The sequence below is a fragment of the Conger conger genome, chromosome 11 (genome assembly GCF_963514075.1).
Source record: "Conger conger chromosome 11, fConCon1.1, whole genome shotgun sequence".
Taxonomy (NCBI): Eukaryota; Metazoa; Chordata; class Actinopteri; order Anguilliformes; family Congridae; genus Conger; species Conger conger.
The window spans coordinates 40,204,359-40,217,303 of NC_083770.1; the positions used below are offsets into that span (position 1 = coordinate 40,204,359).

At 47.8% G+C, this 12,945-nt stretch overlaps 1 protein-coding gene across 1 annotated transcript in view; it reads left to right on the plus strand.

The window, feature by feature from the left end:
• LOC133140090 (ankyrin-1-like) overlaps positions 1-12,945 on the plus strand; it is a 77,637-nt gene that overhangs the window by 17,494 nt on the left and 47,198 nt on the right. The window contains exons 3-15 of the mRNA XM_061259648.1: positions 2,781-2,879; positions 3,420-3,518; positions 5,018-5,116; positions 5,260-5,445; positions 6,109-6,207; positions 6,375-6,473; positions 6,887-6,985; positions 7,368-7,565; positions 9,217-9,315; positions 10,290-10,388; positions 11,035-11,133; positions 12,387-12,584; positions 12,675-12,773. Of these exons, the coding sequence (XP_061115632.1) occupies positions 2,781-2,879; positions 3,420-3,518; positions 5,018-5,116; positions 5,260-5,445; positions 6,109-6,207; positions 6,375-6,473; positions 6,887-6,985; positions 7,368-7,565; positions 9,217-9,315; positions 10,290-10,388; positions 11,035-11,133; positions 12,387-12,584; positions 12,675-12,773 (1,572 nt within the window). The remainder of the gene's footprint in view (positions 1-2,780; positions 2,880-3,419; positions 3,519-5,017; positions 5,117-5,259; positions 5,446-6,108; positions 6,208-6,374; positions 6,474-6,886; positions 6,986-7,367; positions 7,566-9,216; positions 9,316-10,289; positions 10,389-11,034; positions 11,134-12,386; positions 12,585-12,674; positions 12,774-12,945) is intronic.

Genomic DNA, 12,945 nt, shown 5'->3' on the forward strand with positions numbered 1-12,945 from the left:
TTAAAGACTGGTTAGTGAATCGTTGCGTCTTGGCCAGCTGGTAAATGTTCAAAACAAATATTCTTGTGGTGATGAGACTGCAATGGATATGCGATGGTACAGAGAGCCCCCTTCTGGACAGAATAAGAACTGCAGCCCTTGTAGTACTGCAGTGTCTGTTGAATCTGTTATTCATGTGTCTGCAAGTGCAGTAATGTTGTACCTGTTTTGAATGTGTGTAATATGTTTGGCGTGAAATTATTGTTGATGTGCTCCCTAGATATGTTTTATTCTGTACTTTTGCTTGTTATTTTTGGTTTATCTGGCATCATTAAGCAATAAACGGAAAATAAGAAGCAAAAACATCTGACATTACTGTATTTTATTTTATTTTTGTATTAGCCAATTATGGAAATACATGTTGTAACTTATTTTTTGTTTGTTTGTTTGTTTTTTGGTGTGGTTGAAGTGAGCTTGTAAATGAACTTTGTGTGTAAAATATGTATGCCGATTTTGAGGTGACTCGTGGTCTTTCAGTATGTGTTACTGCACAGGGGTGCACAACAAGGGCTGATCTTTCAGGATTTCAGAACTTCATAATTATTTAATTAGCTCAACCATATCTTGATGTGACATTTGTATGAACACCAGCTACAGCTCCAAGTGTATCCTAAATATTTTACTGCGCTCAAGTAGTGAACCAGTGTGGTTTGTAGTGAGCTCAGAAATCTAAATTAGGGTAATTGGTAATTGGGTAATGAGGTAATTGGTTGGCACGAAAACCAGCTGGCAGACGGGCCTTCAGGACCGGAGTTGTGCACCCCTGGTGTGTGGGGGGGCGGACAGGCCGGGCCGTGTTGGGATCCTCTCTCTCCTGTTCCAGCCCACGGCTCCCTCGGCAGCACTCTCACTTGTCCACCGGCTCTGAAACTCCCAGCATCCTTCACTTCTCTCTGTAACTGTAGAATTCTGAGGACTCTCCAGTCCCAGCTGTGCACTTTCTGCCAAAGGATCTCCCTCTCTCTCCATCCTTCCCTCCCTCAATCCCTCCGTCCCTTTTCTACTTCTACGCCCCCCAGAGAGGATATGTCTCTCTCTCTCTCTTTCTCTTTCTCTCTCTCTCTCTCATCTCCCGGATTACCTCTCCACCTCTTTCTGTTTCCATATCTCACTTATCTTATCTTTCTCTTTTTTAACTCTCACCTACATTCCCCACTCCCCCTCTCTCTCTCCTCTCCCTCTCTCCCTCTCTCCCTGCTCTTTCTCTCTCTCTCCCTCCCCCTCTCCCTCCATCTCTCTCCCCCTCTCCTCTCTCTCTCCGCAGTGCGATGGTGGTCCTGTAGTCTGCAGTAGCAGTGGAATATCAGTGGTGTGAGAAAGGCTTCCCTCCCTCTCTCCCTTCCTCTCTCTCTCCCTCTCCCTTCCTCTCCCCCTCTCCTCTCTCTCCCCCTCTCCTCTCCTCTCTCTCTCTCCGCAGTGCGATGGTGGTCCTGTAGTCTGCAGTAACAGTGGAATATCAGTGGTGTGAGAAAGGTCCAACCTCACATGCCCTGTACAGCAGAAGGTAGGCTGTGTGAGGTCAGACCTATCCCACACGGCTTGTATTCTTTCCATCGCAGACGTGCCATCCCTCTCTCTCTCCCTCCGCCATATTCATCATCATCTTCATCATCACCCTCCTCTTCCTCATCCTCATCATCATCGCCCTTGCCGCCGTCCCTCTCGATACCTGTGTGTGCCTCCGAGTGAGAGTGTTTTTAAAAGCTCTAGACTGTCAGAAGCGATGTTTCACTGTGTCTGTGTGGATATCTGCATGTAATATCTCTGTACAGATACTAGAGAATGTAGCATTTGTGTGTGTGTGAGGGAGAGAGAGAGAGAGAGAGAGATAGTGTGTATGTATGTGTGTGTGTGTGTGTGTGTGTGTGTGTTATGCATTTCTCTGGGGCCTAAGGACAAATCCACTGCATTGATGACTGGCCCAGTGCAGCTCTCTCTTCGATCCCGTCAGCAGCTCTGAGAGAGAGAGAGGGAGGGAGAGAGATAAACCTGACCTCTGCTCCTCTACACTGTATCTGAGTGGATACCCGTGTCAGGGAATAATGTGATAGTCCCAGTGCGAGAACATTCACAGATCTGTGTTTATCCTCAGCTCATACATAGCAGTGTCTGTGTGTAGAGTGAAGCAGAGCGCTAAAGCCTAGGCCATTAAAATGCGCCGATGGAGAATGCTAAGAGTAGCGCTAGCCTGTGAGAGGAGAAGCACTAATGGCAGGGCTAGCCCGTACATAGCAATATCTGTGTGGGCAGTGAAGGACAGCGCTAACGATATAGCTAGCCCGTGTATAGCGATATCTGTGTGGACAGTGAAGGACAGCGCTAACGATATAGCTAGCCCGTACATAGCAATATCTGTGTGGACAGTGAAGGACAGCGCTAACGATATAGCTAGCCTGTGTATAGCGATATCTGTGTGGACAGTGAAGGAAAGCGCTAACACCAGGGCTAGCCCATGACAAGGGGGTGAAGGAGAACAGTAACAGTAGTGCTAGCCTGCGAAAAAAAAGGTAGAAGAAAAGCACTTTTCACAGGCTGATGGCAGGGCTAGCCCATTCAGAGCAGTGTCTGTGTGTAGAGTGAAGGAGAAGGCTAATAATAGGGTTAGCCCATACATAGCGTTATCTGTGTGTAGAGTGGACAGGGCTAACGGTATGGCTAGCCTGTACGTAGGGGTGTCTGTGTGAACGCTGTGTCAGGGAGTGGTCCAGTGTGAGGTCTGGTCTGTGCTGTCTCCTCCCCAGAATGGACTCAACGGCCTGCACCTGGCCTCCAAGGAGGGGCACGTCAAAATGGTGCTGGAGCTGCTGCACAACGGCATCGTCCTGGAAACCACTACCAAGGTAACCAACATGACTACAGCCCACAACGACTGCCCAAACAAACCCACACCAAACCAAAACCTACACCCCTCACCTACAGCTCATACCTACAGGCCACAGCCACAGCCCACACCTGCAGTCAAAACCTATGGCCCAAATGTACAACTTGATCCCACAGTCAAAACAAACACTACACAAGTCAAGGTGATCTCTTACTAACTTACATACTACCTTATTATTTCTCAGTGAAGAAATATGGTGAGGTCTTGGTCTTACAAAAAATAAAATAAATACAATTTTCAGTATAAAAAAGCAGCAGTGCCCTTATTATTGGCATAACAAGCGAACAACTTAAGTGGACAGTTTCCAGACTTTTAGTCATTACTAGCTGACTAGCGGTACAGGTAATGGTCTGGGTCTGGATGTATGGCTAAGGGTCTGGGTGCCAGGTAACTTGTTAGCAGTATGGCTAAGCTTCTGGGTGCCAGTTAGCTTATTAGCTGTATAGCTAAGGGTCTTGGCTGGCGCACACAAGTCACTTCCTGTTCCCTGTCTGTACAGAAAGGGAACACAGCCCTACACATCGCCTCATTGGCCGGTCAGGAGCAGGTGGTCATGGAGCTGGTCAACTACGGCGCCAATGTCAACGCCCAATCACAGGTGAGACTCCCACCATCGTGACTACTTCCTGTGGGGAGGGAGGGGGGGTAAGCTGGCCATGCCTCAGAGGAGAGGTCCGACCAGGACAGCTTTGTTCTGTGGCTGTCAGGGTAAGCCAGGGATCATCAACTCATGGTCCCTGAGGGCTGGTTTTCCAGCCTCCCTTTACTTAGGAGTCAGGTGTGAAAACCGCCTGGTCAACCAGTAGCACTAATTACCTGGGAGAAAAGAAAACCCGAGCTGGATTTCAATTCCAGGGTCAGATTTGATGACCCCTAGTGTAGGTGCTGTCCTTGCTTTTTCGAAGATCCGCGGAGTCAGTCGGTTTTGGCGTTCCGCCAAGTAGCTCCCACACCATCTATCACACGGCATTTACTCAACACTGGTGCAAAGGCGATCACTCAGCTGGAAGCACAACATTGGTGCAAAGTCGCAAACACAGCAGGGATCCCGAGAGCAGAGAGAAACATAGCAGGTCTTGACAAGGGCATTGTCTGTTTTCCGGGAGAAGGGTCACGGATGAAACGGTCGTCTCGACACCGGAGAATAAACGGCTGATTAAGCGTTCCACAGAGACCAATGCCAGTGTGGTGTCGCAGCAAGGCCAACTACACAATCCACTGTTGCAGCACCACTGTCTGGCAGTCAGGTGACAGGAAATGAGCCAATCAGGGGTCTCTCCCCTGTCCAATTATAGAGGCAGTGGTACAGGGAGGGAACCCAAACAACCAGACAAACAATTAACCGTGACCTGATTACAGGTAGCCCTCCCGTAACACGAGTGAGAGAGGAAGCTCGTTAGGGGGATCTCGTCAGGAGAATCTCCCCATTAAGAGCTTCCCTCCCTGCTTGTTTCTGACTGCTTCGTCGATCGTCATCTCCTTTGCTCCGCTGGTTCCTTTGTCGCCATGGCAGCGGTAATTTGCCGGCTAGCCAGTCCTCCGTGTACGACCGACAGCTCTCTCCAGATTAATATCTATGGTAACTGCAGGCAAAGGGTCACACTCAGCTGAGACGGAGGGTGCCACAGTTTTGTTTTCAGATTTAAACCCACACACTCTACAACTTTTTGTTTCTCCCAGATACTCCCCAGCTAAGAGGATTAACTGCTTGGCAGTAGCTCTGAAAAATATTGATATAAATAATGATATGGATTATTTATAGAACAATCCAAGGCAATCCTCTTAGACGGTGAAGACAATGTTTATTTTTTTATAAAAAGTGTTATATGTTTAGGAAATTTCATGCTACTGGTTTAATATCTCTGTGCCTGCCTCTCCGCGTGTCCATTTCCGTGTGTGCATGTGTCTGTATGTACGTGTGTGTGCATGTGTGTCTCTATATGTATGTGTGTGGGTGCTCATGTGTCTGTGTCTCTGTATGTATGTATGTCTGTGTGTGTGTGTGTGTGTGTGTGTGTATGTATGTCTGTGTGTGTGTGTGTGTGTGTGTCTGTGTGTGTCTGTGTGTGTGTGTGTGTGTCCGTTTGTCCGTTCCAGAAGGGTTTCACTCCGCTGTACATGGCTGCACAAGAGAATCACCTGGAGGTGGTTAAGTTCCTGCTGGAGAATGGAGCCAATCAGAGCATTCCAACAGAGGTGAGTGACAGCAGAGTGCACCAATCAGCTGTCATTCTACCTTTGTCTGATGCCGACTTCAGTTCAAAGGTTATTGTTCCTCATACCCGATCTTCCTCTCTTCTTCTTCTTCTCTTTCCTCTCCCCCCCCCCCCCCCCCGCAGGATGGCTTTAGCCCCTTAGCCGTAGCCCTGCAGCAGGGTCATGAGAACGTGGTGGCACTGCTCATAAACTACGGCACCAAGGGGAAAGTACGGCTGCCCGCCCTCCACATCGCGGCGCGGAATGATGACACGCGCACCGCCGCCGTCCTGCTGCAGAACGACCCCAATGCAGACGTCCTGAGCAAGGTACGGGGTCGGAGGGAGGGGGGGGGGGTTTTGGGTACGCCAAACCTGGCTCAAATTATCACATTACATTATAGCCATCTAGTAGACTCGTATCCAGTTGAAAGGTAAAATACTTAATAACTCTTTACTGTCAGTTTTGAAAATGCTCAAGGAACATGCTCTAATTTAAAAAATGCGTGATTATAATAAAATAATTCCGTGGTGGATTCTGGTGAAAACGTATTTAAATATTTATTTTAAAATAGTCTCCAGGTGTCTGAATGGTGTGAGGTTTTGGAATTAAATGTTTGAGCCAGGACCGGCCTTGGTTTGTGTGTTTGACTCTCTGGGTTGACCTCCAGCGACAGTCCAGTGCATTTGTCTTTTAGGGCCTGTTTCCCAGACACAGATTAAGCCTACTCCTAGACTAAATTCAATTTTGAATTTACAAAACTCAATTTAGTCCAGGACTACACTTAATCTGATTCTGTGAAACCGGCCCTTTGTGTTCAAAGTAAGTGGCCAGTTTCAAGGATTTTATCAACTTAAAAGAACATCGGTGGAAGAGAAATGGGAAATGAAAGTTAATGAGGATGGTGTTGTTGATGTAAAAACACAGTGAGTTGCGGTGGTGTGGTGTTTTTGGTGAAATCGGGGGTCATCTCTCTCGCCTCTCTCCTGCAGACGGGGTTCACCCCCCTCCACATCGCAGCGCACTACGAGAACCTGAACGTGGCTCAGCTACTGCTCAACCGGGGGGCCAACGTCAACTTCACCCCCAAGGTGGGTACCCCAATACTCAAAGGCCCATGTTTACATTCACTTTTTTTTAAAAATACATGAAGTAAATATGGGGAATTCATGAAAGATGAGTTTGTTAATCAGTGTGTTGGTGTGTCTGTCTGTCTGTGTGTGTGTGTGTGTGTGTGTGTGTGTGTATCTCTCTGCAGAATGGTATCACGCCCTTACACATAGCGTCACGGAGGGGTAATGTGATCATGGTGCGGCTACTACTGGACAGAGGGGCGCAGATAGACGCCAAAACCAAGGTACCCCCCTCTCCCCATCACTCTAACACACAGCACCACACTGCTGCATAAATAAACTGACACATGTACTGACACCCAGTTCAGACCCAGTCACAGTGTAGTGGTAGATTAATACAGTGACAGGTCAGTGAGCTACTGTATTTCAGTGCATATTCACAAGAACTATGTAAATGCACTGCAAGGGCAAAAATGAGACTCCATTTCAGTGCAGTCAGTTCAGTAAATTCAATTAATAAATTGGAACAAAATCCTTGTTTCCTTAATTGAATCTCAGTTCATTTCCTGGTTTGACTGAATTTGGAAGGAGCTGATCTCCAGACCTGATGGCTGTGTTATGTAGGATTGTCTCTCTCTCTCCCTCTCTCTTTCTCCCTCCCCCTCCATCCCTCTCTCCCCCTCTCTCTCTCTCCCAGGACGAGCTCACGCCCCTCCATTGTGCTGCCAGGAATGGTCACGTGCGGATCATCGAGATCCTGCTGGACCACGGTGCCCCAATCCAGGCCAAAACCAAGGTCATTAGGGCTAACACATGCCCTGTGCTAACACATGCTAACACATGCCCTGTGCTAACACATGCTAACACATGCTCCGTGCTAACATATGCTGACACATGCCTCGTGCTAACACATGCTAACACATGCCCTGTGCTAACACATGCTAACACATGCTCCATGCTAACACATGCTAACACATGCCCTGTCCTAACACATGCTAATACATGCTCGGTGCTAACATATGCAGACACATGCCTCGTGCTAACACATGCTAACACATGCATCTGAACACTGACACAGAGGAACAGTTGAAAAATACTCTGGATAACAGGAGTAATGATAATGATGAATGATAAACAGACATAATTGTAATGTTTTTATGTTTTAATCGCCCCCGCAGAACGGGCTGTCTCCGATCCACATGGCGGCTCAGGGCGATCACCTGGACTGCGTGAGGCAGCTGCTCCAGTATAACGCCGAGATCGATGACATCACGCTGGACCACCTGACCCCGCTGCACGTAGCCGCGCACTGCGGGCACCACCGCATGGCCAAAGTGCTGCTGGACAAGGGGGCCAAGCCCAACGCCCGCGCACTGGTGAGCCCTAAATACTGCCATCACGCCCCAAAAACAACACCCCCAAACGCATACCGCCCCTCACGCCCCAAAAACAACACCCCCAAATGCATACCACCATCACATCCCAAAAACAACACCCCCAAACATATACCACCATCACATCCCAAAAACAACACCCCCAACCGCATACCGTCATAATGTCCCAAAAACAACACCCCCAAACGCATACCGCCCCTCACGCACCAAAAACAACACCCCCAAACGCATACCGTCATAATGTCCCAAAAACAACACCCCCAAACGCATACCGCCCTCACGCCCCAAAAACAACACCCCCAAATGCATACCGCCCTCACGCCCCAAAAACAACACCCCCAAACGCATACCGCCCTCACTCCCCAAAAACAACACCCCCAAACACATACCGCCCTCACTCCCCAAAAACAACACCCCCAAACGCATACCGCCCTCACGCCCCAAAAACAACACCCCCAAATGCCTACCGCCCTCACGCCCCAAAAACAACACCCCCAAATGCATACCGCCCTCACGCCCCAAAAACAACACCCCCAAATGCATACCGCCCTCACGCCCCAAAAACAACACCCCCAAACGCATACCGCCCCTCACGCCCCAAAAACAACACCCCCAAACGCATACCGCCCTCACGCCCCAAAAACAACACCCCCAAACGTATACCGCCCCTCACGCCCCAAAAACAACACCCCCAAACGCATACCGCCCTCACGCCCCAACACTACCCTCCCCAAATACCTCCATAATGTCCCAAAAACAAGACCAGCCTCCTTAAATACCACCATAAAGTCCAAAAAACAACAATACCCTCCCCAAATACTGCCATAATGTCCCAAAAACAACACCCATAAAACACATACTGCCATAATGTCCCAAAAACAACACCCCCAAACACATACCACCATCACATCCCAAAAACAACACCCCCAAACACATACCACCATCACATCCCAAAAACAACACCCCCAAACACATACCACCATCACATCCCAAAAACAACACCCCCAAACACATACCACCATCACATCCCAAAAACAACACCCCCAAACACATACCACCATCACATCCCAAAAACAACACCCCCAAACACATACCACCATCACATCCCAAAAACAACAGGCTCAGAAAGTAAAAGTCCTCAGTAGTATTTTGCTCCAGTCACCTGGAAATTCGCTAACTATCACAATCAGTTAAATCACCTCACTTCGCTGAAATCTTTGGTGGAAATGGTTTACTTTCTGACCCCTTGAGTTTCCACCTGTGCACCCAAACTAACGACTCAGACTCATATTTAAAGTAGGTTGTGAGAGCAACCACTCTTCTGCGGAATGAGTGACACAGAACCAAAGGGAGGCATATGCAGCAAAAACAGGACGGGGCCCAGAATTGACCCTTGTGGAATTCCGCATGTCAGAGGCACAAAGAAAGAAGCACAATCACCCATAGACACAGTGTCATCTGTTCGATAGATAGGACGAGCGCTAACAAGGGTATGGAGATACTAACCCAATGATTAGGCACGTTTTACAACAAAATTCATATAAAATATGAATTAACTTTAGTACTCATTAAATGAAGTTCGTGCTAAGCTGCTGCTCGTGCTAACACTAATGCTAATGCTCGGTGTGTGCAGAATGGGTTCACACCACTGCACATCGCCTGTAAGAAGAACCACAGCCGTGTGATGGACCTGCTGCTCAAGCACCTGGCATCTCTGGAGGCCGTGACCGAGGTGAGCCTGGGGTAGGGAGGGCTGGGGGCCAGTAGCCTAGTGGCTAAGGCGTCTATAGCCTAGTGGCTAAAGTGCCTGTAGCCTAGTGGCTAAGGTGCCTATAACCTAGTGGTTAAAGTGTCTGTAGCCTAGTGGCTAAGGTGCCTATAGCCTAGTGGCTAAAGTGCCTCTAGCCTAGTGGCTAAGTTGCCTATAGCCTAGTGGCTAAGGCGTCTATAGCCTAAGTTTTCTATACGGTGCTTGACCGGGACCTGTAAGTTTGGTGGTTCAAGCCCCAGTGTAGCCCTTAACCCCACATTGCTCCACGGGGTATTGGCCACTGTTTAGTCTGATCAACTGTAAGTAGATTTGGATAACAGCAGCAGCTAAATAACTGTAATGTAATGTAATGGGGTAAGGGAGCCACCAGGGGGAGAGAGAGGGCAGAGAGCTTGTACAGAAGGGGTCCATCTCAGTTCTACTGTCCTGTGTCCTCTTTGAGGGGAGCCAAGAGCATAAGTTATAAGGAGGGCACTAAGTGATGTTCTACAAGATTTTCCAAAAACAGGGGCCATTGACTTTGAACCACATTCCACAGAGTTCATTATCTTTGTTGCTTTTAAACTTTTACATTTTATCTTCAGATTAAAATGAATGTTAATTACTTATAGCTATATTAGCACAGTTTCCATGATAACTGTAAAGTGAACTAAATAATGGTAAAAACGTAATACAGGAACAATCTAATTCACCGTATTAAACTTGTAACTGGCTGAATATAGAGTATGTCACTGTACTTGTAAAACATTAAAATGTTGGATGTGTTTTTATGTGTTTCATTACTGCACTGATAGCGTCTGACATTGTGTGTGTTTGTCTCTGTCCGTCTGTGTGTTTGTCCGTCTCTCTGTCCCTCTGTGTGCGTGTGTGTGTGCGTGTGTGTGTGTGTGTGTGCGTCTCTCGGGCCCTCTGTGCGTGTGTGTGTGTGACTCCAGTCTGGTCTCACTCCACTCCATGTGGCCTCCTTCATGGGACACCTCAATGTAGTGAAGATCCTGCTGCAGAAGGGGGCATCGCCCAGCGCGTCCAATGTGGTGAGATCCTCCATCCAACACTCTCACACACACACACACACACACACACACACACACACACACTCGTTGCAATTACAATAACATTCTCATACCCTGTAAAATAGCTATACTGCCCTTCATCCATTACAATGCCCATGTGCCAATGTATTCAGTTGCCTAAACTGCCAGAATAATCTAATGTTGGCTAATTAACCCAGATTTGTATTGGATTTGTAGTTCAAGTTTTAGGTGGCTATTACACTGGAGTGCGCACATTTCACCAGTCATGTGTACTCATGCCAGATCTTGCCTGAAAATTTTAACAGTAAAGTTGCTGTTATTTTCATGGTATATTTTTGCATTGAAATGGTTCTATTTATTCATAGTACTTTTTCTGCGTGTTTGTGTGTGTATGCATCTTTGTGTGTGTGTGTGTCTGTACATGTATATATGTATGTGTGTATGTGTGTGCACATGTTTCTATCTATGTATGTGTGTATGTGTGTGCATGTGTGTGTGTGCACATGTGTGCATGTATGTATGTGTGTGTGCGTGTGTACTGTGTGTATGTGTGTGTATGTGCACATGTGTGCATGTATGTATGTGTGTGTGCTTGTGTACTGTGTGTATGTGTGTGTATGTGTACTGTGTGTATGTATGTATGCAGAAAGTGGAGACTCCGTTACACATGGCTTCTCGGGCGGGGCACTGTGAGGTGGCGGAGTTCCTCCTGCAGAACACGGCGCCGGTGGACGCTAAAGCTAAGGTATCGTCTGAGCGCGCTCAGCATCGTCCAGCACTTTTACACAAACAGAACAGTCTGCTACAAACAGAACAGTCTGCTACAAACAGAACAGTCTGCTACAAATAGAACAGCCCACATACGTGTGCTTGTTTAGGTGGGTTATTCGGGGCAGCCTATAGCCTAGTAGCTACAGTAACCCGGACATCTGGTGGTTCTGGTATAGCCACAATAAGATCTGCACAGCTTTTGGGCCCTTAAGCAAGGCCTTTAACCCCGCAATGATCCAGGGGGGATTGGGCTCTACATAGTCTAATCACCTGTAAAGATAAAAGTGCCGGCTAAATAACAATTTTTTTTATTTATTTATGTCGGAGAGCTGCAGTACTGAGCTGTAGGTCTTTAACAAAGTCTGCATTCTTACATCTCAATCTGAAACAAACGTCCGCTCTGGCTCTGGTTTGTAGAATCAGGAGTGAACGAGTGTGTCAGTGGATCAGTGCGCTTTGAGTGAATACAGCAGTGTGGGATTGTTTTGTCATAAGGCGATGGAAACAAGTTTAACGTTATGAAGGAGAATTGTAAAGCGCCAGTACTGAATGGCCTATGAACTGGAGTGGAAAGGAGAGAAAGAAAGAGAGAGAGGGGAGATGAGGGAAGATAACAGAAAGGAGAGATTCACACCAGTCTTTATGAAATGTTATTTAAGGAAGTACATTGTTGAAAGAGCATTTAATGAGTTATTATTATTTGACAGATTGATTTATTGGTTGGTCTTTTGATTTATTGGTTGATGTAGGTGATTGATTGAATGATTTAATTAGTTGATTGGTTGAATGGTTGGCTGGTTGACTGGTTGGTTGATTGATTGACTGGTTGGTGGTCGGTTGGCAGGTTGGTTGGTTGGTTGGTTGGCTGGTAGACTGGTTGGGTGATTGGTTGGTTGGTTGATTGATTGATTGACTGGTTAGTTGGCTGGTAGACTGGTTGGTTGGTTGGCTGGTTGGTTGGCCGGTTGACTGGATGGTTGGTTGATTGATTGATTGGTTGGTTGGCTGCTAGACTGGTTGATTGATTGGTTGATTGATTGACTGGTTGGTTGATTGGTTGGCTGGTTGATTGGTTGTTTGATTGATTGACTGGTTGGTTGATTCATTGGCTGGCTGGTTGGTTGGTTGGTTGTTTGATTGATTGACTGGTTGGTTGATTGATTGACTGGTTGGTTGATTGGTTGGCTGGTTGATTGATTTAGCTGACTGATTGACTGACCCCCCCAGGACGACCAGACCCCCCTGCACTGTGCGTCCCGTATGGGGCATAAGGAGCTGGTGAAGCTGCTGCTGGAGCACAGGGCCAATCCCAACTCCTCCACCACGGCCGGCCACACCCCCCTGCACATCGCCGCTCGCGAGGGCCACGCCTCCACCGTACGCATGCTGCTGGAAGGGGAGGCGCAGCAGACCAAGATGACCAAGGTGCACAACTGCCCCTAACTGCCCCTGTGTAACCGGCCCCTGCCCACCCGCCCCCGCCTAACCTGTTCCCCTGTGTGTGTCTCTGTGCAGAAAGGGTTCACTCCGCTCCATGTGGCCTCCAAATACGGCAAGGTGGACGTAGCAGAGCTCCTGCTGGAGAAAGGCGCCAACCCCAACGCTGCTGGAAAGGTAGAGCGGGGAGGAGAGAGCAGGGACAGGGAGGAATAGAGAGAGAGAGAAGGAGGAATAACAAAATAATGGCTGTCATAAAAAGAAAGACTAAAAGACTAAAATGGAGGGAAGAAGGTGTGTAGAGAGGGAGGGGTGAACGGGTGGAGGAAGAGAGGAGAGAATGGAGGGG